Source organism: Maniola jurtina, chromosome 20 (assembly GCF_905333055.1).
Source record: "Maniola jurtina chromosome 20, ilManJurt1.1, whole genome shotgun sequence".
NCBI lineage: Eukaryota > Metazoa > Arthropoda > Insecta > Lepidoptera > Nymphalidae > Maniola > Maniola jurtina.
The window spans coordinates 3,749,915-3,776,123 of record NC_060048.1 but is presented as its reverse complement, the minus strand read 5'-3'; the positions used below and the strand labels follow the sequence as shown (position 1 = coordinate 3,776,123).

At 36.9% G+C, this 26,209-nt stretch overlaps 2 protein-coding genes across 3 annotated transcripts in view; both read right to left on the bottom strand.

Annotated features, from left to right (window-relative positions):
- The window catches only part of LOC123875519 (dynein axonemal heavy chain 10), a 77,722-nt gene extending 63,195 nt beyond the window's left edge, over nucleotides 1–14,527 (bottom strand). The window contains exons 1-12 of the mRNA XM_045921391.1: nucleotides 14,382–14,527; nucleotides 8,834–9,153; nucleotides 7,648–7,821; nucleotides 6,919–6,936; nucleotides 6,097–6,228; nucleotides 5,527–5,582; nucleotides 5,087–5,317; nucleotides 4,281–4,415; nucleotides 3,716–3,786; nucleotides 3,030–3,212; nucleotides 1,470–1,650; nucleotides 249–395 (exon numbers count right to left, since the gene is read on the bottom strand). Coding sequence (XP_045777347.1) covers nucleotides 249–395; nucleotides 1,470–1,650; nucleotides 3,030–3,212; nucleotides 3,716–3,786; nucleotides 4,281–4,415; nucleotides 5,087–5,317; nucleotides 5,527–5,582; nucleotides 6,097–6,228; nucleotides 6,919–6,936; nucleotides 7,648–7,821; nucleotides 8,834–9,152 — 1,647 coding nt within the window. The 5' untranslated portion in view covers nucleotide 9,153; nucleotides 14,382–14,527. The remainder of the gene's footprint in view (nucleotides 1–248; nucleotides 396–1,469; nucleotides 1,651–3,029; nucleotides 3,213–3,715; nucleotides 3,787–4,280; nucleotides 4,416–5,086; nucleotides 5,318–5,526; nucleotides 5,583–6,096; nucleotides 6,229–6,918; nucleotides 6,937–7,647; nucleotides 7,822–8,833; nucleotides 9,154–14,381) is intronic.
- Nucleotides 12,759–24,668, bottom strand: LOC123875497 (putative uncharacterized protein DDB_G0282129). Of its 2 annotated transcripts, none has more exons than XM_045921347.1 (4): nucleotides 24,467–24,668; nucleotides 20,575–20,745; nucleotides 15,681–19,177; nucleotides 12,759–12,770 (listed from the first exon to the last, which is right to left on the bottom strand). In XM_045921347.1, exons 1-3 carry the CDS (start codon nucleotides 24,486–24,488, stop codon nucleotides 15,684–15,686), a joined length of 3,687 nt encoding a protein of 1,228 aa, XP_045777303.1. In that variant the 5' UTR covers nucleotides 24,489–24,668; the 3' UTR covers nucleotides 12,759–12,770; nucleotides 15,681–15,683. The 2 variants fall into 2 exon arrangements, with proteins under 2 accessions (XP_045777303.1, XP_045777304.1); XM_045921348.1 differs by lacking the exon at nucleotides 12,759–12,770 and having other exon boundaries at nucleotides 15,470–17,036; nucleotides 18,252–19,177.
- Between the last annotated feature and the right edge of the window lie 1,541 nt (nucleotides 24,669–26,209).

Genomic DNA, 26,209 nt, shown 5'->3' with positions numbered 1-26,209 from the left:
CCATGCTACGCTTTCCGGTTTGAGGTTGCCATTCTAGCATTTTGGGACTCCAGCGTCTTTCGAACTATGTCACCAGCCCACGGCTTCTTGTGCTTAGCAACCTGTGAACTATTTTGGTTATTCTGGTTCTTCTACTGATCTCCCCATTTCTGATGATTACTTAGAGAAACTCCAAGCCTTACATCTTTATGACTGGACTGAACTTGTATCAATTGTGCGTGTGATCTCAATTAAAGCTGAGAACTTACCAATAAGTAATTTGAAGAACATTTCTCAAGCAAAGACAGAATTTTTACTACCATCGGTTGCTTTAACTGTTCAACAAGCAGCGATATTTCAGCGTCCCTTTCACGCCAGTACTTGTATTCTGCAACGGGACCATTGCCTTCTCGAGTCTATTATAAACAAAGTTTTATTACGTATGATATTATATTTTCTATAGTTAAAGCTATGGATTTCATATATGTAACCATTTTTTTAAGAAACAAGTCCATACTAATATTATAAACTAGCTGATGCCCGCAGCTTCGCCCGCGTTGATTGGTCAGATCCCCTGCAGCATCAGGATTGAGGAGTTGGACTCCAAATTTTTTAGGAAACAATGTCGCAAAGTTCCTCTATCGATTAAAAAAGAAATGACACAAATCGGTTCAGAAATCTCGGAGATTTCGGTGTACATAGGTAGAAAAACACAACTCCCTTTTTGAAAGTCGGTTAAAAAAGTAGCCTATGTTACTCCCTGATCAATTCTCTACTTGTCTCTGAAAATCCCGTCAAAATCGGTTCAGCCGTTCCCAAGATTAGCCTTTTCAAACAGACAGACAGACAGACAGACAGACAGACAGACAAAAATTTTAAAAACGTGTGATTCAGTTATAGTATCGTTCAAATAACCATATGACCTTAATATGCGGTAGTTATTTCGAAATTACAGACAGACACTCCAATTTTATTTATTAGTATAGATATGAAAGCAGGTTTGTCTCTCTGTCTGTCATTATTTTCTGTTCTTTTCCTATGTACCTTCTTATACCCGGCTATTGTGTGTTTTAATTTTGTGATAACTCTTCGTTGGAGACTGTTGTGGTGTGTGTGCTTTGTATTTGTGTTACCTATTGCTTATTTTTAATACTGTGTCTCTCCATAAAAAAAAAATCTGTTTGACTGCTAGATTTTCACGGTCCACCTGTTCAACCAATTTGACGAAATTTGGTACAGGGATAGCTTGCATCTTTTTTGTCCCGGCAAATTCCCACGGCATTTAAGAAATCTAAATCCACACAGGCAAAGTCACTGGCATCATCGATTTGGCACCAAGATAGCTTGCATATTAGAAACTTCGCAACCCTCTGAGCGATGTCGGTTACTCTGGTTCTCCTATGGATCTCCTCACTTCTGATTTGATTACGTAGGAAACTCTAAGCATTGCTCTCTCATAGCATAATGAGTGACTCTGAATAAACACTTACTTTGCTCAAACAAGCAGATATTGTAGCGTCAATATGCGTCTGCCACATAACGACTGCCTCTTCCAGCTGTGCAGTAAGCGCAGCGTCTATAAACTGCACGTGGTCCTCCTCTTGCTCTTCCAAAAGCGCTGGTATATTCGGCATTGGGAGTTGAATTTCACCCTCCATATGCTGTATCGTCCTAGAAATATTTAGATAAGACTCAGAAAATACATAATTGGAAAGACATCGGGTTATGTAGGATTTTACTTAGGTACTAAAATCCCGCGGTTGCCTAAGCGCTTTTTAGGAGGTTCCGAAATCTCTTCCGAACACATAGGTATTAGGTATATATATTAGACGTTAGGACGTTAAAATGATACATTTTCGTACTAGTGATAAGTATGGAAGTTTGCCTATTAGTGTGTAAAGGGTAATCAGAATTTTACGCGGGCCAAGCAACAAGCAATATGGATGATCCCCCCAGCGCAGTGGTACGCGCTGTCTTATTAGTGCGGTCCCGGGTTCAGGATTTTATAATTTCTTCTGGTCTGGTCTGGTGGGAGGCTTCGGTCGTGGCTAGTACCTAAGTAAGTAGTGCCGCCAAATAATTTAGCGTTCCGGTACGATGCCGTGTAGAAACCAAAGGAGTATGGGTTTAATAAAAAACTGCAATAGCCCTTTCAGGTTAGCCCGCTTCCATCTTAGACTGCATCATCACTTACCACCAGGTGAAAGTGCAGTCAAGGGCTAACGAATATGCTGTATACGAATAAAAATATTGTATTGAAGCAGGCGTTACTTTGCGGAAGTCCATGATATACAAGGAACCAAGAGCTAAATTGGTTATAGTTCGCTAAACCATTATTATTACTGGGCTTAGCGGATTATAGCAAATTAATCTTTTGGTTCCTTGAATAAAAAATACAAGTATATTAACTAAAATACATTATAGAGACGGCTCGCAGAAGTGACATGTCAGATAATGCGGAAAGTTGTACGATATGTTCCGCACTAGACGCTCGCACGTCGGATATTAAACTTGTGTTGAAGTTTCGTAAGCTTCCGACGTTTTAGTTCTGATGTTTTAATGATATAGTTTCTACTCATGCTAACCTCATGAGGATGAATTCAGAAAATGATTACTTACTTATGCACATTTGATTCCCGTTATTTCTTATGGGAATACTGTATTGATCTACATTATTGCTGTAGCATTATTTTTAAAGTATTTTTGCTTATTATACCCTGTCATAATTATTTATAAATATTATTATCTCATTTATTACAATCATATATTTATTTTATTTGTTTATTTGTATTGCCGTAGTACAGAATAATATAATGGTACTTACTTGGTTTTAGTTATTTAGTATTTTTCAAAACCGCAATGTATATCGATCAAAAACTGGGTTCAATGACCCCCCTACTAAGCAATAAGGCCGTTTTTAGTTTATAATTTCTTGTTTTGTCTCGGATTTTTTCTTGTTTTTGTACAAAAAGATCTTCAGTCTATCTATTTACGACACGGCATTGAAATGGCTAACATGTTTTATTTGCAGACTTATTTTAAGCGCTTACCATTGAACTATTCCAACAAGATTTTTTATGTCCTCTATGACTTCATGCGCTGCTGGTTTCTTTTCCTCCAAGATAGTTACATCTGTTTCGGAAGCAATTACCGGTGATAACGTCGGAGAACTTGGTCTTGAAACTTTTGATGGCGGTTGAGGAACGATTGTTTCAGTACGCATATTCTTAATCCTACATTAGGAAACATAGTATTACTGTACACTTCAGATTTATATTTATTTCAAGGCTCTATCTCATCGTGAAGTTAGGTACCTACTTAGTTTAAAATCGAATGCAAACCTCGTACCGAACACACACACAAACAAACTAACAAATTGTTGGAGAAAAAGTGAGCAAATATTGCATTGTCATATCAGTTCCAATCTATATTTAAAATTTCAAGTCTCTAGCTCATCGGGATATCATGGGCCATGTTAGTTAAAAATAGATTGCATTATTTGTAGAGAACAGACATACAGACCGACAAGAAACTGAGTTAAAAACGTGTTTAAAAGAAAGAGACCTTAGGTTCAGAACTTAAAAAAAACCGGCCAAATGCGAGTCACACTCGATGGTTCCGTACTTGGGTATTTTTTGGGCTCTGGACGGACGGACAGACAGACACACAACAAAGTGATCCTATGAGGGTTCTATTTCTCCTTTTGAGGTAAGGAACCCTAAAAATGTTAAATTACCTTCGTTCCGCGTTTTCTCCTCTAGCTACATTAGACATCCATCGATAGTCTGACGGACGAAGATAGTTTATCTGTAAAAAATACTTAAATCATATCGCTCAGGAAAACAAAACTATATCTATCCATTCTATTGAGTGAAGTCAGTCGTCACAGCATATAAGCATTACTTTTATCCCGGAAAATCAACGAGTTCCCACGAGATTTTTAATGCGAATACATGCGAACGAAGTTGCCGGCATTAGCTAATTAACTAGTATTTAAGAAGCGATTTTATGCAACACAGCATTTAATACCTATCCAATTAAGTACCTACCTACCTTAAATACATTGTGCATGTAATATAGATCAATATGGCCCTTCATAGCATGTAATTTAAATGAATATATTCGAAGATATTACAGATTTAAAATGCAGGGTCATAGCGGTTGCGTAATGAAAAAAAGCTGTGAGCGTTGTATACATATAAAGACATTCTGTAGTATTTAGTATCAGTATTGCACCCGTGCGAAGCCGGGGTGGGTCGCTAGTTAAGCAATAAAAGGATGTTTCCAAAAGGAATATTTACTTCTGAGAGCGAGTCATCGGTCTGATGATGTTGTCCGGCATACGAGACTTGTCTTGAGATAACTGTCGCCGATTGTTCCACTGGCATCGTAGCCGTGATCTCACGGAATTGTTTCTCAAACAGTGGGACGAACGTCTGTAAAAGGAAACTAAAAACATACACTAACTAATAAAGTATACTAATCTATATCTATACTAATACATATTATAAAGAGGAAACCTTTGTATTTTTGTATGTTTGTGTTGAATAGGCTCAAAAACTACTGGACCGATTTCAAAATTTCTTTTACCATTACTTAGAGGGATTTTTCCGAATCCGTATAGGCTATATTTTATCCCGGAAAATAGAAAAAATAAATGTCCACCCGTGCGAAGCCGGGGCGGGTCGCTAGTGGCTTTATACTTAGATTCAACTCTTAGACGAAATTTAATAATAATAGTAATCTAATAGTAATTAATTATAATTTGGTTTAACTGTGAATATAACGCAAGGAGACTTGCATGCGTGAGAGCTCATAGTGTTTTCAAAAGTAGGTATGTGAAAGTACCAATTCGCATTTGGCCAGAGCGTGATGGACTATGGTCAACCCCTTTCAATTCTGAGAGTAGACCAGTGTTCAGTAATGAGCCGGCCCTGGGTAGATCATGATCACTGTCAACAACTCAATATATATAAAAATCCTCGATAGCTCAACGGTTGAGGAGCGGGATGAATTCCGAAAGGTCGGCGGTTCAAACCTCACCCGTTGCACTATTGTTGACTATTGCACAAAAAAAAAAAGTATGAAATAGTAAAGATAATCTTACCTCTTTCAGCTGCGACCCCAAGCTCATCAGCACCTTCCCAGAAATGCATCCCACGAGTATATACTTTGGCATTTTTAGTTTCGTTACTTTGGGTGTGTCATCCAGAGGGATTTCATCCTGAGTCTGCCTTGTAAAATAGAGGTAGCGACGGTTCCGATGCGTATTTAGAGGTGTTAATGCACCAAAAATTGGTACCAGTTTTGGATATTGGATTATCCGAGGGACTGATCTCTGAGGAGAAAATGGTTTATATTGTATATTTTTTCTGTCTAATAAAATTTGTTTAACACGCCTTACTTTTATGTAAGTTCTAATTATCCTAAATTGAGTACAATAGTATTTTAGTTCTTAACTAAACAATAAATCCTTAAATAACTGCCCTTGCAAACAAAAACCTATTTCATTATTGCAGCTTGTACAAGAATTTGAAATTAACTTACAATCACGGTGTAAAATTCCAAAGTTCCGTCTACATCTGGATCCAGATCTTCAGGAGCTGTGAAATCCAAATAAAAAAATAAACGACTAACCTATATAGATTAATATACGACTAATCTAAACACAGCAGTAACGTAAAGATTAGAAACTTGAAATTTTGACAGTAAGTTCGTTTTTATAACAAACTCTCACTTCATCAAACTCTATAGAATAGGTGGTCTCCATATTGTGAAATCGGAATGGGTCAAGTGTTCTATAATGTCTCTTTTTTCTTTATTTAGCTACTTACTCTCATTTAAGAAATTAATAAAATCAGTCTTTTATTTAAAAAAAATAAACAGTCTGGGTGTGTCCGTGTTTGGAGTTGATATGTAGGATTTGTCAGATTTCATGGTCTTCAATTGTAAGATACAATGTTTGTTTGAAAGATTTTTAATCATTGCATTTGAGCACGCCCTCTACGCGCCTCTCGCACCTTCCTAAGGTTGACTGGCAGATAAGGTTCCTGAGATTTAAGCCCGCCTTTTCTTTGACTTAGTTGTGCAATAATAAATAAAAAGAAGTCTCATTACGTGGTGGAAAATAGTGGTCTTCAGCGGCTGCTGGTGGCGGTTCCTCTGTTACCAGGTTTATTGAGCTTTTCTTTGCCTCGTCTACATCAGATACATCAGTCACCGCTGCTGCTACGGTTTCTACGTCTTCGTCTGCAAATTATAATTATGTTAGATTAATTTTACTAACAAGAGATATTCAAAAGTCAGAGTCAAAGTCAAAATCATTTATTCAAAGTAAGTAGAATTCGTTTTTACTATTTAAAATTATAATCATCATCATCATCATAATCCTAACAATCAGCATACCGTGATCAACCTATCACCGGCCCACTACTGAGAACTCTTAAATTGAAAAAGGTGTAGGCTATAGTCCGCCACACTGACCAAGCATGGATTGGCAGATTTCACACACCTTTGAGAACATTAAGGAGAGCTTGTAGGTATGCAAAGTTTCTCACAACGTTTTCCTTCACCGTTAAAACAAGTGATCTATACTAATATTATAAAGAGGAAACCTTTGTATTTTTTTATTTTTGTATGTTTGTATTGAATAGGCTCAAAAACTACTGGACCGATTTCAAAATTTCTTTTATCATTACTTAGAGGGATTCTTCCGAATCCGTATAGGCTATATTTATCCCGGAAAATAGAAAAATAAATGTCCACCCGTGCGAAGCCGGGGCGGGTCGCTAGTATTAAATAATTGCTAGATGCATATAACTCCGAAAAGTTAGAGGTGCGTGTCCAGAGTCGAACTCAACCTCTCGAAAAGGAGGTGGACCTTTGAACATCTAGGCTATCACGACTTTGTCACTATTAGCATTAATAAAATCACCTCACCTTCTTCCGGTTCGGAGTCTGAAACAGAACAAATAAAAAAAAATTATTAAGGTTGTAGGTACTCTTTAATTCACATATTTGTAAATTGCTTTACGTTGCATTTGTGATGAGGCAGGAATGTTATGATGCTTATCATAATTTGGATAGCACTTATAGAAAGTTGATGATTAAGTACAAACATAAAAGGACGGTCTATTTTTTTTCGAGCCGAGTGCAAGTTTAATCCTGTTCATCTCCTTCATCCCAACAGTTGAATTCCGCACGCCATGCATTCAAGTTTAACTCAGTTTTATCACGTTGGACTTTGGACACAACTTGCTAAATTATTTTACTAAATACGCCAATCGAACTAAGCTCGCTACTGGACTATACAAGTGTAAATAAAAAAATTATAACACCCCCGACAAGTGAAGGTTACAGTAACTAGAAAAGAGCTGATAACTTTCAAACGGCTGAACCAATTTTCTTGGATTATAGCTAAAAACACTCTCGATCAAGCCACCTTTCAAACAAAAAAACTTAATTAAAATCAGTTCATTAGTTTAGGAGCTATAATGCCACAGACAGATACACAGATGCAACACGTCAAACTTATAACACCCCTCTTTTTGGGTCGGGGGTTAAGAATATGCTTTACATCGGCCCCTATCACTGGTATACTTCGTTGGATAGAATTGGGGCGATACAGAATTTTCAAGTAAGTATAGCTATAAGGATTGGAGAAGGTACCTTTGACGTTTTTTGCACCTTTAGCGCCTTTTCCGCCCTTCGCGCCTTTCGCACCTTTGCCCTTAGCTTTCTGGTCATCCTGTTCAGCCTCCGGTTCCGGCTCAGCATCCTTTTTGCCCTTTTTCTTCTTCCCTTTCTTCTGCGGCACCACTACTACCGGAGGAGGTACAATTCCTAAAAGAGTATCATTGGAGTCACAATTTTGATTAAATCGTTGAAATATATGAAAATAGTAAGTAGAGGATGCCCGTGACTTCGTCCGCGTGGATTTAGGTTTTTAAAGATGCCGTGGGAATTGTTTGATTTTCCGGGATAAAAGTTGCCTATTTCAATTAGGTACAGGGACGCAAGCTACCTCAGTACCTTTCATACAAATCGGTTAAGCGGATGGGTTTTTGGGAATCCCATGGGAACTCTTTGATTTTCCGGGATAAAAAGTAGCCTATGTCCGTCCCCGGGATATAAGCTAACCCTGAACCAAATTCCGTCAGAAACGGTTAAACTGTTGGGCCGTGAAAAGGTAGCAGATAGACAGGCAGACAGACAGACAGACGGATTAGATGATACCCGCGACTTCATCCACGTGGATATAGGTCTTTTAAAATTCCGTTGCCCGCGACTTCATTTACATGGATCTAGTTATTCAAAATCCTGAACTCTTTGATTTTCGGGGATAAAAAGTAGCTTATGTCCTTCCTGTCATGAAAAGCTAGCAGACAAACGGGCAGCGTTGCAGTATCCTCACGGGGCACGTAAATATATTGTATACGTAGCTATATTGTGCAAATTTTGGTGGTGAAGCACTTACCGATATAAACGAATTCACTAAGTTTAGGTATCGTATTGATAGCCTAGTGATTAGGACGTTGGCCTTCTATTCGCGAGGTCAGGGGGTTCGATCCCCGGCACGCACATCTAACTATTCAAGATATGCGCGGTTTAAGCAATCAAGTATCATTTGCTGTAATGGCGAAGGAAAACACGCGAGGAAACCTGCATGACTGAGAGCTCTCCATAATATTCTCAAAGGTATATTAAGTCTGCTAATATCTGCAATGACAGCGTGGCAGACTATGGTAAAAATCCCTTCTCATTCTAAGAGGAGACCCGTGTCCAGCAGCATGATACCGATAATTATAATAGGTCTCTGCCGTACCAATAAATCAGAAAAGGGTTAGAATCTTACGCCATTCAGTATATTCTTTGTCCTCATGAATAAGTTTATCAACGATAATTTTATTGACGTAGAACGTTCGTTTGTTCAACGACAAATCATTAGGCCTAAGAGGCGCTGCGATGAACTTTGCCAAACATTGCTTCATAGCTGGATCTTCGAACATGTCGTAGAACAGGTCCTCATCATCTGTGGCCGTGTAAGCGAGGATACGCTCCTTGATCCATTGTGCACGAGGATCCGTTCTGAGATCTATTTCAATTTCAGCCTCATCGTCTGTGGATTGGTTGTCCAAATCGTCTGGTGTTACATCAACCTCTTGACTTGACATTCTTTAAAACGGAAAAAATTGCGAAGAATTATAAATATAAAACGCAGAAATATGATTCACAATCTCTAACTACTCTATTTACGTAGAAAAGTTAGAGATCTCTCTGTTACATAATCCCATACAAATGACAAAGACAAAAAGTCAGTGGTTGTTGACCATGATGAGTGATTAACCAATTACAAACGAACCTATGTTTTCCTTACTACCACATTTACGACAGTTAAGGCTATCCTTGCCAACGATCCCCCGTCGATTTCCTACGTATGATATTATTGTTCTTATCTCTATCTGCCCTGGTTCGTGCATTCTCGGTTCCTAGATCGGTACATTTGTGATAACCAAATTTCAAATTGCTGTGATTGGCTGAATTTACCATGTTCTTGCTGCGACAGTGAGTTTGAGCCACTAGCGGAACAATGTTAGCCGGTCAGAAATGATTGCAATTAGTCAACCTGTTTGACGTCCGTGTTCTGTTTTCGATTACAAAAAAGAAAAAATTGTTGTTGCAATCATCAATTTTAGCAAATAGTGAAAGAGAGTCGGCCAATCAGAGGTCACAACTACCGTCACACTTTCTGTCACACTATGGCAGTAGGCATACCGAGTAATGAAAACAATTTTTCATTCTGTCTAGGTCGAAGTAGGGTTGCCACCTGGCTCTTTTTGATTTACAGGCTACCACCATCAAAAATACGGGGTTTAGATTTGAAGAAATTTGAAATTTTGAAGTATTTGAAGAATATATATATAGGCGGTGTTTCTCTCTGAAATGCATGGAAAGCCTATTTAGATATTTCAGTTTATTTATAAGTTTTGTATTTTTTCTCTGTATGTTGCCGTATCTTGATTGGTGAACTGTGTTTGCAATGTGGTTTTAAATAAAAGATTTATTTATTTAAATAGCTTTTAAAAACTCTTAGTGTTGTAAAGCAAAATGTTATACATTTCATGCATACAATCTTCTCATTTCAACTTAAAATTACATTTAATTTGTAATTCCACCTTCACAGTATCAATACTATGGCCGTAGCCAGGAATCGATTGCGGGAGAGGTTTTATTAGGGCCGGAACTGAATCCTGTCATGAGGAAAAAACATTCGCTCAACTTTATGGGCTAATTACCTGGTTAGTGGAATTTCGCCTTTCAATTTGACAGTGAGATAAAATACAACAATAAAAAAGCGCGAGCGCAGTGAGCGTAAGTGTTTTTGGTTCAATACAGAAAAAATTAAAATGAAAGGGAAACGAGTGTAGCTATAGCAAGATTTTATTTTTAAAGCTTCCTATCCATACTAATATTACGAATACGACAGTATATCTATTTGCCTATCTATTTGTTAACCTTTCACGGCCCATCTTCTTTACCAAAATTTTGGTACTTACTATTCAGAGGTAACTTGCATCCCAGACATTTTTTTTAGGCGGCTTTTTAGCCCGGAAAATCCCCCACGGAATTTTTAAAAATCTAAATTCATGCAAACGAAATTGCGGGGTTTACACCAAGTAATAGAAATTCAAAGCGCGAGTGAAGTGAGCGCGAAATGTTTGATATATTTCCAAAAAAAAATTGGTAAGCAAATGCAAGAAATAGTGTAAGTATTATTTTAGGCTTAGGTTTTTGAGTATTATTTTAGGCTTCCCAGGCGCAGTCGCCATTTCGAAATTTCTGGTCTGGTGGGAGGCGTCGGTCATGGCTAGTTATATGGTTAGTATGGCCCTAACGGCCAAGAAATTAGACTGCATCATCACTTACCACTAGAAAAGATTAAAGTCACGGGCTAACTTGTATAAAAAAAGGCTTACATCCTCAAACCAAGCCCCGCCGCCTTGGCTACGACCATGATCAATATCGAGTGGGTTTCGGCTACGCATTGCCGCAAAAGGAAAATATTCTTTCTACTGGACATAACGTCAGTGTTTGATTTCGCCAGCCAGCTCCTGCTGAATTTGTAAAAAACCGGCCAAGTGCGAGTCAGACCCACGCACCGAGGGTTCCGTATTCGGGTATTTTTTCCGACATTTTACTCGAGAAATCAAAAACTGTTATGCATTAAAAAAATATGCATAAAAATAAATAAAAATCTGTTTTAGAATGAACAGGTAAAGCCCTTTCATATGATAACCCACTTGATATATGTAGTTATCTTACTTTGAAAATTGAAAATACTAATATTTGTTCATGAACACATGACAGACGGATAGAAGGACAGACGGACAGACGGAAAGACTGATAGACTGACAGACAACGAAGTGATCCTATAAGAGTTCTTTTTTGCTTTTGAGTTACGGAACCCTAAAAATATTTAGTTTTATTTGCCCCGTATTTTATTTTCATAATTACAGGTTTCTGTATCCTGAAATACGGGGTAACCAGTAAAATACGGGGCCTCTGGCAACCCTATTCGGAAAACACTGTCACATTCAAGTTAATGTCAAATATTTTGTTTTCAATTACAGAAAGCTGCATCAATCATTATTACAATATTTTCTTTGTTGTGATTGGCTGAATTTTTGAGTTTCAGCCAATAAACAGACTGTTTGCCAATTAAACGTCATAACAATATAAATGCCAGAAAGTTTAACCAAATAAAACAAACTTAATGAGAACCTAGTGAGAATGCAAACGGCACACAATTTATAATACATATTATGTTAGTCGTATATAATAGATATTATAGTAGTCGTTCACTTTGGTAATAGTCAGATTGTCATCAGTAAAATTGATATTGGTCGATATATCGTAAATTATTGTTTCGGTGACAAATATTTTTATTATCTATTTATCTTTGAACAGAATGGAATAGAATGAAATGAAATGGAATACAATGATAAATTTTTATTCCTGTAAACTTTTAGGTAAACTTCAAAGTGTTTTTGGATGGTCAGAAAAATTTACCACTGGTTCGGAATGCCGATCCTACGTTTTCTAGGGTTTCGTACCTCAAAATGAAAAACGGAACTCTTATAGGATCACTTTGTTGTCTATCTCTCTGTCTGTCGTGTGTGTCAAGAAAACCTCTAGGGTACTTCCCGTTGACTCAAAACCATGAAATTTGGCAGGTAACCTAACTGCGTAATTTTGGGTAGTTTTTTTAATCGATAAAGAAAGTTTGCGACATTGTTCAATAAAAAATTTGGATTCCAACTCCTCAACCCTGATGTTGCAGGGGACCTGACTACTAAAGCTAATGGGATTTAAAAAGTGTCGATTATTAATTGATATTGAAGGTATCTATACCAAGTAAACACTTTGTCGTTGACCTCAACCCTGATGCTGTAAGAAATTGCATTCCTAAATCCTGGTGATCCCTCGGGATTTGAAAAGGATCATCCGTTTAAATATTCTTACGTGATACAGAAACAAGTTGCATCCCGGGGACGGGCTATTACGGAGAGGCAACTTTTGTTCTGGGAAATTAAAGGATCGGGATTTTTAAAAACCTAAATCCACGCGAGCGAAGCTGCGGGCATTAGCTAGTTGTAAATATATTTAGAAGCTACTATAAGATAATAGATAAGGTACTTATTTCCTTATATTTTTATTGTATGGCAGCGCGCGGTTTTAAATTATAAATTGCACGTCCTGTCCTTTTCTGTAATACATTTTTTTCTCAATATCTACCGCTTTATCTCATAGCAAGAGTCCGTAAGACATAATACAGTGAAAATAAGCAAAATATACAATTTTTGCAGTTTCCACGTCAGTACCTGTCGAATTTTTCTAACAGTGTAAGCAGCAGAGCTGAGTTTACCATCAAGTGTTGATATGTGGGTGTTCCATAGAAGCTTTGCATCTAACATTATACCGAGAAACACGGGGTTCTCCTTTATTTTCAACATATGATTATTTATCAATGAATTTATGTCATTTAAGGTCCTGGTTTTGGGCAGTGTGAATTCAACACACTTAGATTTCTTTGCATTTGGAAGTAAATTGTTAGCAATAAATCAGAGAGTGACCTGTGATATGGCATTACATATAGTATCAAATTAAATTGTCAAAAATTATAATATTAAAGCTGTGCGTATTGCGTGAGGAATAGGTTGCAAGAGAGTTGCAACTTGCAGGGTTTGATGCATGCGCTATTGCCAGCAAACATGAGACATATTTTTATCTACAGGCAACGTCTACGCATAACGGTAGGTAACGCATACGTCTAACGCAAGTTGAAATGTACCAGTGTATTTAGTTAGACCTATCGACAAGTTTGGAGTTGGGTGCAGTCTAAATGTGGCCTGTGTGTTTAGACTGTCAGTTTCTGTCAGTTTCACGTGTCGTCCCCCGCACTTCACCACCCCGCTTGCACAAATCGAGACAGCACGAAATTTTCAAGATTTCTGGGTGTAATTTCTGGTTTTCGTAGTTCCCACATAATTATAACAATATAAAATATATAACGATAATTTTTTTACTACATAATATTCATTAAATTTTCTAGGTCTGTGGTTTTTCCAAATTTCATTAAATTGCTTCGTTGTCTAGAAAAACGAGCACAAAGTTGGGCCTTTTTTTAAAAAAAAATACAAATCTTTGAGCCCCTGTAATTTTAAAACTACATATTTTTAGAAAAATCTAAAACACCACAGACACAGATATTAGTTTCTAGACTATGTCTGCAAAATTTCATGGACTTTGGTTGCTTAATATTCAAATGAAATGGGAACTACGATTGTATGGAGTAAGTGACGGAGAGAGCTCTGTTAAGGAACTTCTAAATAAAATGTCGAGGCGGGACGTGACTGGCAGGCGTCAAATGTTTGACGCAGGTGGACTACCTACTTTTCTATGATTTCACGTCACCATAACCTAGTCGACGACCTGAAGAAGGTGGCGGGGAGCGGGTGGATGAGGAAGGCGGAGGACCGTGTTTGGTGGCGCGCTCTTGGAAAGGCCTATGTCCAGCAGTGGACGCATACAGGCTGATGGATGGATGAATGGATGGATAACCTAATATTTGACAAATCGTCGATTCACGATCAAACCGAGAGTTCCATCACTCTAGTTCACCCTTTGACTACTCTATTACAGAATTATTAGCTGCTCGTTTCCTCATTAGGCTCACCTATCTTAAGTCATAGTTACAACTAGCCATGCACCTAGATCTTGGCTTAGTCCAACTTTAAAAACCGGAAAACATAGACTTATATATTATATATCTATTAAAACATTTTTAATCAGAAAGCAATCCATGTCTTTGGGGAGAAAGCAAATACAAAATTTCAACTTACCTTTATGACCTTATATAATCAGATTTACCTTAAATAAGATTTATTTTAATAATCAAATAAAGCTAGTTTAAGACTTAACTAATATTAAATTATTAATTCCCTGCTATTTTCACATTTTTTCTAATTTCTTTAAATCCATGCGTTGCTAAGAAAACAATAGAATATTTTGTTGATATTTGGTTGGCATGGTGATCGCTTCCTGTGCAGGAAATCAAGTGAAATCCGGAAGTGCAAGGATACATGTTTGGATACAGGTTATAAATAGATATTATACCTCATTGCTTCGTCCTTTGAGATTAGGTATACATTGTAGTAATACGTCTAAGTATTGCCTACCATGGAAATAGCATATTATATGTATATTATATTAAACAGTATTTATTTCATACTAGATGATGTCCGTGACTTCATCCGCGTAGATTTAGATTTTTGTAAATCCCGTGGAAACTATTTAATTTCCCGAGATAAAAACGCAAGCTACCATTGTATCTTTCGTATAAATCTGTTAATCGTATGGGCTTGGAAGAATCCCATGAGAAATCTTTTATTTTCCGGGATAAAAAGTAGCCTATGTCCGTCCCGTGCGGATGTAAGCTAACTCTGTACCAAATTTCATCACAATCGGCCAATCTGTTAAGCCGTGAAAAGCTAGCAAGGAGACAGACAGACGCACTTTCGAATTTATGATATACTATGGATAGTATGGATTAACTTTCCATAACATTCCATATCTAGCGTATAGAATATTGTAAATTGAAAATTCAAAAAGAGTAAACGCAGAGTTTCTTGCTGGTTCTTCTCGGTAGGACGGCATTCCGAACCAGTGGTAAATTATTTTGACGGTCGAGTGGCCCAAACTTATACCTTGGACCACTTGGGGTGACTTTCTTTTACTTATCATGAATGAATACCAAGATGTAAATGAGCGGGTATATTTCAGAAATAAACACAAAGATTTTGTAAAAATATTTATTTAAAAATAATTCGTTTTTGAGGTTTGGCATGCGATTAAAAGCTAAAAAATTGTGTATATACTTAACTAAATTCAAAAATATATAGATTTTTTTTTAATTTACAGATTAGCGCTTTGCTGCTGCAATCAGATTTACTGGCAATGATGCAACATAAGATGGAGCTGGCCTGCCTAGAAGATGTCTATTCACTCTTGACTTGAAGGTACCTATATTTAATATACCTATTATTATTCTATAACTAATACAACATAACAATGCATTGCTTTCTTATTTTATTTACATTAAATAACTCTAATTTATAATCTAAGAACCTCATTTTTTCTACCTTCTAAAACAAAAATCTTTTTGCTGGACTAATTTTTGGGTATCCATAGTTTTTATCTTCATCAGTGTCAAACTTTTCTATTTTTGAATTAAAATTTGAAACACTTTGCACACTATTTTGATTTGGTATTAAATTGCCCACTGACTTCTGAGGAGCTGAATATGAATTTGGTCCATCATACAGAAATCGTGGTTTCTCAATATTTGCTGTTTTAGAGTGATCCACTGTAAAATCCACATCAGTGGCTATTATATCTTGTTGACGGATGAGATTTGCATTTTCGTTGGATGATCTTTGTTTCGGTTCATTATAATCATTTATTTGAAAAGTGTTTACAGTCTTTTGTTTTTCTCTTTCATCTTCCAGTTTATAACCTAAAGATGGGATCAACTCATACGCTGAGAGACGTGACAATTTATCATTTTGAGAAAATGTTCCGCTTGCCAAATTGTTGGCAATTATGTTTTGAATATCGTTAATTTGAGTATCTGTACTTAGTTCATCATCATTGTTCAAGTGTGTATAAATGTAATATGTTTGGTCCTTTTTGTACTTTATTAATTTGTCATCGTCCAGTGGATGTGGTATTGTTCCAACAATGTTGTCTTGTAATTGTGCAGTAATACCATTTTTAGGTAGTTCGAGTGTATTCATAAAATCATTAGCAGAACTTCCTTGATCTGTTGTTTTAGGACTGTTGTAATTTGATTGGAAATTATTTTGGTCAACAGTGTGCGACTGAATAAATTCATAATCTGCCTTCGATTTATTTATAATGTTATTGTTAATTGTATTACTATTCGCACTATTTTCTACGGAGGACTTAGCTTGAATATCATTGTTTGATAACTTGTAGTTAGCCGGGAATAGCGAGTTATATATTTGTTTACTTACAACTGGAACTGGGAGCTGGTAAAGTTGTCCACTGTAGAGCTTATCAGAGTTTATATTTAAATCTGTCAACTCATTATTCCCAGATACTTGGAAAGGTGGCAGTTCGTTTTGTTTCTGTTGTGGAGTGTGCTGCTGTTGCGGTATCCTATGCTGTTCACGTTGGTTTTGTGAAATACTGTTTATATTTTTTGTATTTCCATAAGTGTTTGATGTCGTTGAATCTGATGGAGATGGAGCCCTCAGGTTAGCTAATCTATAGTTAGACGAATAATTTTTTGCTGAAAATTGTGATGATGTTAACTGCGATATGTCATTTGATATTCGTTGCAATTCCTCATTATTCACATTTTGAAACTGCGGTTGTGTAGGTGTGGGTTGTGTGGTAGCAATACTTTGTTGTACTATGTTGTTATAATCCTTTGCAGCATTGATAGAGTCTATCAATAACGAAAACACCAAATCCTGTGAATCAGAAATATTAGAATTTTTATTCCAAATTAATTTGCCAATCGGAATGACGCTGCCACCAGTATCTTTAGACACCTTATTTGACAATAACCAGCTATTGCTATTACCTGTACTCAAAATTTCTAAGTTTTCAGAATCACTTGTGCTACGATTCCTAAATAACAAATCAGCGATGTTTTCTGGAATGGTAATTTTTAAAGAAACGGTTCTCTCTATAGTATTTGGACGACGAGTGGATTCTTCAAAATATGGCAAGTTAGAAATTTTGTTGGTATTCTGATTAACATTCTCAATGGATTCAATGGGTGGTTCTAAATCTATTGACGGAGCTGCGATCAGTCTAGAACTTTTCTGAAGTGGTGGGGGTTGTTCTAATGTTAGTTTTTCATCGCTCTGTGTATCTGAGCCTGAGTATAAATAGTTATCAATTGGATAGTCAACTGATTGAACATTCTGATTAAAATGTTGAAATTGTACAGGTGACGCTGTCTCTAATACATTGTTTGTATCCTTGACAATACCATCTACGGTTGTACCTAATTTGTCTTTGGTTAAAATATCAGAAAAAGCCAAATTATTGTTATCAGCATTAGGTCGCTTGTTAAGGAAGAATGATGCTTTATTGTCATTTACTGCCAAAAATGGCCTAGGTGAACTAGCTGCAGCCACTAATTTGCTATTTTCAAGAATTGGTGATAAGTACTGTCGAGATATTTGTATATCGTTCCCTGGAGGTGGAACATACAGTCGAGAGGATGGCTTAAAAGTAGTAGGGACTAAATATAATAGGGCTGGTTTTGTTGGAGAGGGTGTAGGAAGGGGATAACCTGTAAATGTTTGTGATGTAGTGGATGGCACGAATTCTATGTCTGGAGTATCTTTTGATGTCGTGAGAATTTGATCAGATATTTGAACTGTTGGAACATTATAAACATATGAATCATCAGTAGTTTTTGTTGCCACTTGTCGTTGGAAGGATGCATTTCTGTTATTACCAGTAATATCAGCAATGATTTTCCCCAAAAAGTTTGCAGGCCTATTGTATGTGTATGGAGTCGGTTCAACGATCAATTTAGAATTTCTAGAAGGCCTTACTATCCACGTTTTAAATGTGATTCGGGATTTGGGGTTACCATTCATGGAATCTTTGATAATTCTACGAAATGCTAAGGTTTTAGTTATGATTCCTGGAGGTGAATCACTACTTACCGAATTTTGTTTTGTGTCATTTCCTGTTTGTCCAACATTTAAAAATCTTGCTCGTGTGTTTTTGTCGGAATTGAATTTTTCTTGGTTAATCTTTCGATTTAATTGCTGTTTTGAAAATTCAATGCCTAATTCTATCTGTTTGCTTTTACTTAGGCGGCTGTTGTTAAATTTTTGATTTGATGTTACGTAAGTTGATCCAATGTTTTCTTTCACCTTTTCTTGTGGTTTGTTGGGTTGTGTACGTTGTATGCTTCTTTGATAGACTTCAGTGGGTCTTACTGATTGTGAGTTTTGACTATATTTAATTACATCAAGACTGTTAGCTTGAGAGCTCTTTCCAGAATGACTATTCAAAGTAAAAGCACTGTTTACGTTATTTAAATTTCCTGTGCGGTTTGGTATCTGATAAGGTTTACTTTGTTTTTGATTTTGACTAAAGGTGTAGTATTGTGTACTAGGTGTAGAGGCTGCAGTGGATATGTCAGCTGTTGAGTATTGTACTGAGTTTTGGTAGTTATTTCTTTGTGCCTGATTCGTCTGAAAATATGCACTGTAAGGATTTCTATTAAAATTGTTAAGTGAAGCTCCATTATAAAACTGGTTTGATGGTGGTTTATATTCTTGCATCACAATTAGATTATGTTTAGCATACGTTTCATCATAAGGATTTCGCATTGGATGGCTTATCATTTTTTTTATGTCTGTCATGAATTGCGTTCCCAATTTCAGATTCACAAATTTCTCTTTTTTGGTTTCAAAGAGTTCTCTAGACTTTTTACAATTCACTTTCATCCACCAGTCACACACTAAGACAGCTTGATTGAACAAAGTTCCATTTGGGCATATAAAAGACTGGAAGCTATATGTCGAGCCAAGCGTGCAGACTCTAAAAACTTGGCAGTTGGTTTCTACGTCAGCGTAATATCCTGAAAAACAAATGAATAATTGTAATTTATTGTTCTACTTCTAAAACTAATTAAATAACTAAGAGCCTGTTTCACAAATGCCAGGTAAACTTTATATGACGAATACATTTGATGTTATGACAGTTTCTGTATTGGGAATCTGTCAAAATGTCAAATTTATCCGTTACGATTAGAAAATGGTTATCTGGAGGATGTGACACATGCTTTAAGTCTCACCTGGTCTCCTCTTTGAGGGTATTATGTAGTTATACTTCTTTTACAAAATGGAAAAACCAGTTGAAAGTCAAAATAAAATTGTTTTCAATGGCCTATTGTATAGTGTTTCAACCTAATGAGTTTTAAATAAATAAAAATTAAAACCAATGCATTTTATAAATAGCACAGGAAGCAATTTACTCTTCCTTGTTTACTGACTGATATTATGTGTTATTTTATGTTAATGGCGCCGAGTATTTATTCATCCAAGATGGCGCCATGCATATAGAACGCGACTACAACGCGATTCGATCGTGTTTGCAGAGTGTTTTATTACTATAATTAATTAATTCAGGTTTATAAATACTATTTGCGCCATCTATCAGCAGTTCTCACCACCCAACTTGCTTGTTTTTTTGTTTTTTAACCCCCGACCCAAAAAGAGGGGTGTTATAAGTTTGACGTGTATCTGTGTATCTGTGTATCTGTCTGTGGCATCGTAGCGCCTAAACGAATGAACCGATTTTAATAAACTTTTTTTTGTTTGAAAGGTGGCTTGATCGAGAGTGTTCTTAGCTATTATCCAAAAAAATTGGTTCAGCCGTTTAAGAGTTATCAGCTCTTTTCTAGTTTTCTTGTAGAAAAGAAGGTTAAATAACCGTTAGGTTCATAATATTATGTCAATTGACAAATGTCAAGCTGTCAAGATGGACGTTGCCTAGATACATAATTATTTATTTGAAAATGATGTTTTGGAAAACTCAGATACTTTGGATTGTAGGCGCGGAATAGTCCAAGAAAATCGGTTCAGCCGTTTGAAAGTTATCAGGTCTTTTCTAGTTACTGTAACCTTCACTTGTCGGGGGTGATATAAATTTTTAATTTACACTTGTAGGAATAGTAGCCAGGTTGTTTATCTTGTTATAACAAGTGTAAATTAAAAATTTATAACACCCCCGACAAGTGAAGGTTACAGTAACTAGAAAAGAGCGGATAACTTTCAAACGACTGAACCGGTTTTCTTGGATTATAGCCTAAGAACACTCTCGATCAAGCCACCTTTCTAACAAAAAAAAAACTAAATTAAAATCGGTTCATTAGTTTAGGAGCTACGGTGCCACAGACAGATACACAAATACATATGTCAAACTTATAACATCTCTTTTTGGGTCGGGGGTTAAAAAAGCCTCTTTTTAGCTCACCTGGATCTTTGCCAGAGCATGTGAATGAAGTCCTGGGTATAGCGTCCAGAGTGGGGTAATCGTTCCCTGGCTCACCCGGCACGGCTAGTCGTATGTCCCATCCGTGGCCATTGTCAAACGGTCGCTGGTTTCTTGGGTTTTGAGCTGTGATCCAAGGAATCGCGAAGCAAGCTGAAATTATATTTAAAAAAAATGTGTTTTTATGGTATAGGCTTATGAATTCCGTTCAAAGTAATCCTAATCACTACCCATATTATCTCTTTTATACTATAATCATGCGAAAGTTTGTATATTTGTTGGTTTATTGGTTTGTCCTTCAATCACGCCGTAACGTAGCAACGGATCGATTTGCTTGGTAGATAGTTAGAGACCTAGATAGTACGGAGTACGGAACCCTCGGTGCGCGAGTCTGACACGCACTTGGCCGGTTTTTTTTGTTCTTTATCATATCCTTCCGTCTGAATTTAGCCATTGCGGCCTATCTCTGCAGAGTTTATCCATCCACGCGAATTTGACTCTCGATTCTTATAATTTGCCAGACTAGCGCTGATGTAGGTATTACTTTTACAATGACATGTCGCAAACCCACCTATTTGTGTAAAGACAGTTTCCCATACGTTTTTACCTTGGGTAGTAATAAGTGAAGTAAAAAACGTTTCAATAACATGAGTAGTACAATTGACAAGTCGACTACCTATTTTGTTAATTGGCTCGATCAGCCATTGTCTGACATTAACCTGTGACAAGGGTAACCAGGGAAATGGGAAAGATAGGATAATTTTATGATTCCTGATTACACTTTTCTCCTTTACCTTGATCACTTACTGACGAAGAAACAGTCAGTTAAGTTACAATGTTGTCGATATTGCGGTTGGACAATTTTATAAAAATACCAACTCGACTAAATGAGTAACTATATAAGGGCTATCAAATAAAAATTGTGTTATATAAAGCTGTCCAAATTAAAATGACACGGGCCAAGCAAAACCGAGTTGCAGCCCGCATAATTAGGGTTCCGTATCCCGAATGGGACCCTATTTACTAAATCTCCTATGTCTATCCGGTGCTCAGGCTGTCAGCAGGTGGTATTTCATGAACGTAATAGAGAGTTGGAATTTTCACAGAGTACCTATGTACTTCTATTGCTGTTAAAGGCACAAATACATAAATGTAATGCGTACAAAATGAGGTCTCACTCGCCATTTTTCAACTGTTATGTCAAAAGTACGATTTTAGTCCTTATTTTATAGATAAACTGTACTTTTGATATGACTTGATACATAGAGTTACAAGTGTAAATTAATATTTATAACACCCCCGACAAGTGAAGGTTACGGTAATTAGAAAAGAGCTGATAACTTTCAAACGGCTGAACCGATTTTCTGGGATTATAGCTAAGAAGACTCTCGATCAAGCCACCTTTCAAACAAAAAAAAAACTAAATTAAAATCGGTTCATTAGTTTAGCAGCTACGATTCCACAGACAGATACACAGATACATAGATACACACGTCAAACTTATAACACTCCTCTTTTTGGGTCGGGGGTTTAAAATTGCGAGTGAGTTCGCATTTTGTACGGGCGATACATAACGATACAAACTCAGCAGAGGCAGCTCACGAATGGGACGTCACACTAATATTATAAAGCAGAAAGTTTGTATGTGTGTGTGTGTGTGTGTGTGTGTGTGTGTGTGTGTGTGTGTGTGTGTGTATGTTTGTTACTCCTTCACGCAAAAACTACTGGACGGATTGGGCTGAAATTTAGAATGCAGATAGATTATACCCTGGATTAGCACATAGGCTACTTTTTTCCCGGAAAATCAAAGAGTTCCCACGGGAATTTTAAAAAACCTACATCCACGCGAACGAAGTCGCGGGTATCAGCTAGTCCTAAATAAATCGATGAGTTGGTAGCCCTACCCAAGACATGTAATCTGTTGAGGTTTACTTACGGAAAAAAGTTTTAAGATTTTCTTGGCATTTGAGGAAATACCTATTGTAGTATCAATTCATCAACGCGGAATAAGTGTAGCAAAACCAGTTTCCCGAAAAGTTTATTACCCTTTTATCTTTTACCCGACAGCGGCGAAGCTCAAAAGGAGGGTTAGTATATGTTTGACCTGTATGTATGTTTGTTCATTCCTATGTCCGTAACTACTAAATCGCTCATCCGATTTTGATAAATGATATGATTAGATTTTTGAAATTTGCCATCTTTTTATTTTTAACCCCCGACACAAGAAGAGAGGTGTCATAAGTTTGACGTGTGTATCTGTATATCTGTCCGTGGCATAATAGCTCCTAAAGGAATGAACCGATTTTAATTTAGTTTTTTTTGTTTGAAAGGTGGCTTGATCGAGAGTGTTCTTAGCTATAATTCAAGAAAATCGGTTCAGCCGTTTGAAAGTTATCAGCTCTTTTCTAGTTACTGTAACCTTCACTTGTCGGGGGTGTTATAAATTTTTGATTTATACTTGTATTACTTACTGGTGGTTATAGCGGCAACAGAAATACGCAGTTTGTGAAAACTTCAACTCTCTAGACTCTAGACTCTACCTATTACAGTTCATGAGATACAGCCCGCTGACAGATTGACAGACATCGGAGGTTTACTAATAGGGTCCTTCCCGTAGGCACCCTTCGCGTTCGGAACCTTAAAAAATATTTGAAGAGTTTCCTACTTACATGTTTTTATTTTTTTTATCCATACAAAACATAATTCGAACCAAATATATGCCATATACATGAGGTAGTATTTTGTTCTGTACATAGTTGTTCTGAAACATTTTTGTTTCGTTCGTCGCGAATATTTAAGCAGATGTCAACAGTCACGTACAAATCTAAGATGTTCCCGATTCAATCTCATGTTGGAATCGATTGGATCACATAAATCATCCCCCGGGGAGCTGTATCAAGGAAATATTTGTTTCTGTCTGCCAGCGATTGCTTGTATTTTTACTCAAATGCAAATATTCTGGCGAAATTCTGGTCCACAGAATTGTATTGGTAATAGAAATGGTATCTGTTTTTAACCCCCGACCCAAAAAGAGGGGTATTATAAGTTTGACGTGTGTATCTGTGTATCTGTCTGTGGCATCGTAGCTCCTAAACGAATGAACAGATTTTAATTTAGTTTTTTTTGTTTGAAAGGTGGCTTGATCGAAAGTTTTCTTAGCTATAATCGAAGAAAATCGGTTCAGCCGTTTGAAAGTTATCAGCTCTTTTCTAGTTTTCTTATAAAGGTTTTTGTGTCGGGGGTTTTTAAATTTTGAGTTATCTTTTCCAATGGCAAATTATTTTGACGATTCAAAAGCACTTGTTAAAGTTTACATGAATAAAAATCTATTCTATTCTATTCTATTCTTTAATACCTTGCTGGGAGAATGTGTCGCAGATATTTAGCTAGATACTACATAGATACTCGTAGATACATACGAGTATCTATGTAGTATGTACCCAAGTTATTTGCCGAAAAAGGCGATGATAACCTAGTGGTTAAGTTGTCAGGCTCTTATTCGGGGATACAGAGTTCAATCTCAGGCACGCACCTCTAAGTTTTCCGAGTAAGAAAACCTACGTCTCAACCATTATTAAGTTATCACAGCTATTAAACACAACAAGTGTAAATTAAAAATTTATAACACCCCCGCCAAGTGAAGATTACAGTAACTAGAAAAGAGCTGATAACTTTCAAACGGTTGAACCAATTTTCTTGGATTATAGCTAAGAACACTCTCGATCATTACCTTTCAACCAAAAAAAAACTAAATTAAAATCGGTTCATTAGTTTAGGAGCTGCAATACCACAGACAGACACACATCTTCACAGATACACACGTCAAACTTATAACAGCCCCTCTTTTTGGGTCGGGGGTTAAAATTAAACTTACTTAAAACCACGAACCTCCACATCGCGTCACGCCACAAGCACTAAACGTTCACAAAAATATTGACCATTTATTGTTTATTTCTATTATAAATTTGAATAGGATTTATAGCAATACTAAAATACTATGCTATTTCTATCTATTCTAGTAAAATACACTTCGGGTTCGCGGCAAAAGCTTTAATGCCAGGCGATTGTTTATCATGTGAGTTTAAGAATTCCCTTCCACATAATCTAAGGTATCAATCACTTCATTAGAACCATTAGAACTTAGACAGTCATCTGACGTCGTAGCGAAGTACCTAGCTGGAATTTGTAAAGCAAGGGCGTGGATTCTTTGCGTGTTTAACATTTAAAATTAAACTGTACTTATCTTCACCACAACCAAGAGGAATAACCATTTTGCATAATGCGACTCTAATTGCTGCTAAACAATAATCCATAACCATACCACACCATAAGAGAAACTAGATGATATCCGTTATTTCGTCCACGTAGTTTTTAAATAATCCCACGGATACTCTTTTAATTTTCCGGGGTATAAATAAATAATATATATAGCGTTTCCTGGATGCAAAATATATTATGTCATAATTTCGACACGTAATATATATATTTTCGACATTTTTAAGCCAAAATTGAGTACCCATCGAGATAGCTTGCATTCTTGCAACAGATAGGCTGCTTTTATTTTGTAAAATCAACAAGTTCCCATGAGATTTTTAAAATGTTAATCCAATGAGCACTTTACAACTTTTAAATTAAGCAACTTTCATATTAAGAAGTATTTTGAAGTTTTTCTAACATAGGTCCAGATTTTGCAGCTCATCTCTTACACAAGTAGGTAGATGCTGAAATAGAATCATGTCCTTTGATTACTTATTGATTGAAATGAGATAAATTGACTTGATGAGTACCTATAGTACGTCACGACAGGTCGTGATGGCAAGTGGGGTGTGAAAGCCCTACACAGCCCCCACGCTAATCCGGTGCGTGGTAGCGCGAGTGACGTCCAGGTGTGCGGTATATCCCCCCGCCTCATATCCGATTGCCATCTCGACCTGTCGTGTATACCTGTTACGTACATACATAATCTGGGATTGAAATGTAATCGGCGTGCGCTAGAAATCCTCCATTTTGATTGTCATGTGAACGATGCCATGAAAAACCTGCCTGTGTCAATAGTGCGCTGGCAATTATCACATGTTTGTAAGACTATTATAGATAGGTATTTACGAAACCAGGGCATTGGGCAAACATAATTAGATAATAGTGTTAGGTATCATTTGTTTTGTGATAACGACAAACTCTACTAAGCTGTTGTTGGGAGATTGCACATGGCCTCAAAAGCCGCAAACCCACGAGACTCATAATCTGCCTGAGAACATTTTGATCTGGTTCCTCCTTCACCTTTCTACTGTCATACCATCGGCACCGTCAATGTCTGCACTAATCAGTAGTCAAAATTCCAAGGACACGTACGAATCGATATGTTTTTATTATGATCAGCCCATTTCCGCCCCACTACTGAGTACGGGTCTCCTCTCAGAACGAGAAGGGTTTAGGCCATAGTCTGCCACGCTGGCCAAATGCGGATTGGCAGACTTCACACACCTTTGAGAACATGCAGAACTCTCAGGCATGCAGGTTTCCTCACGATGTTTTCCTTCACCGTTAAAGCAAGTGATATTTAATTGCTTAAAACGCACATCACTGAAAAGTTAGTGGTGCGTGCCCGGGATCGAAC

What these genes read in the sequence shown, in the direction of transcription:
- LOC123875497 (XM_045921347.1), bottom strand. Translation starts at nt 24,488, where the DNA reads ATGTGGAGGTTCGTGGTTTTAA. An exon ending in GTGGAGGTTCGTGGTTTTAA is followed by an intron (nt 20,746 to 24,466) that starts GTAAGTTTAATT and finishes ATATAATTTCAG; the next exon opens with CTTGCTTCGCGATTCCTTGG. An exon ending in ATGCTCTGGCAAAGATCCAG is followed by an intron (nt 19,178 to 20,574) that starts GTGAGCTAAAAA and finishes TTTGTTTTTCAG; the next exon opens with GATATTACGCTGACGTAGAA.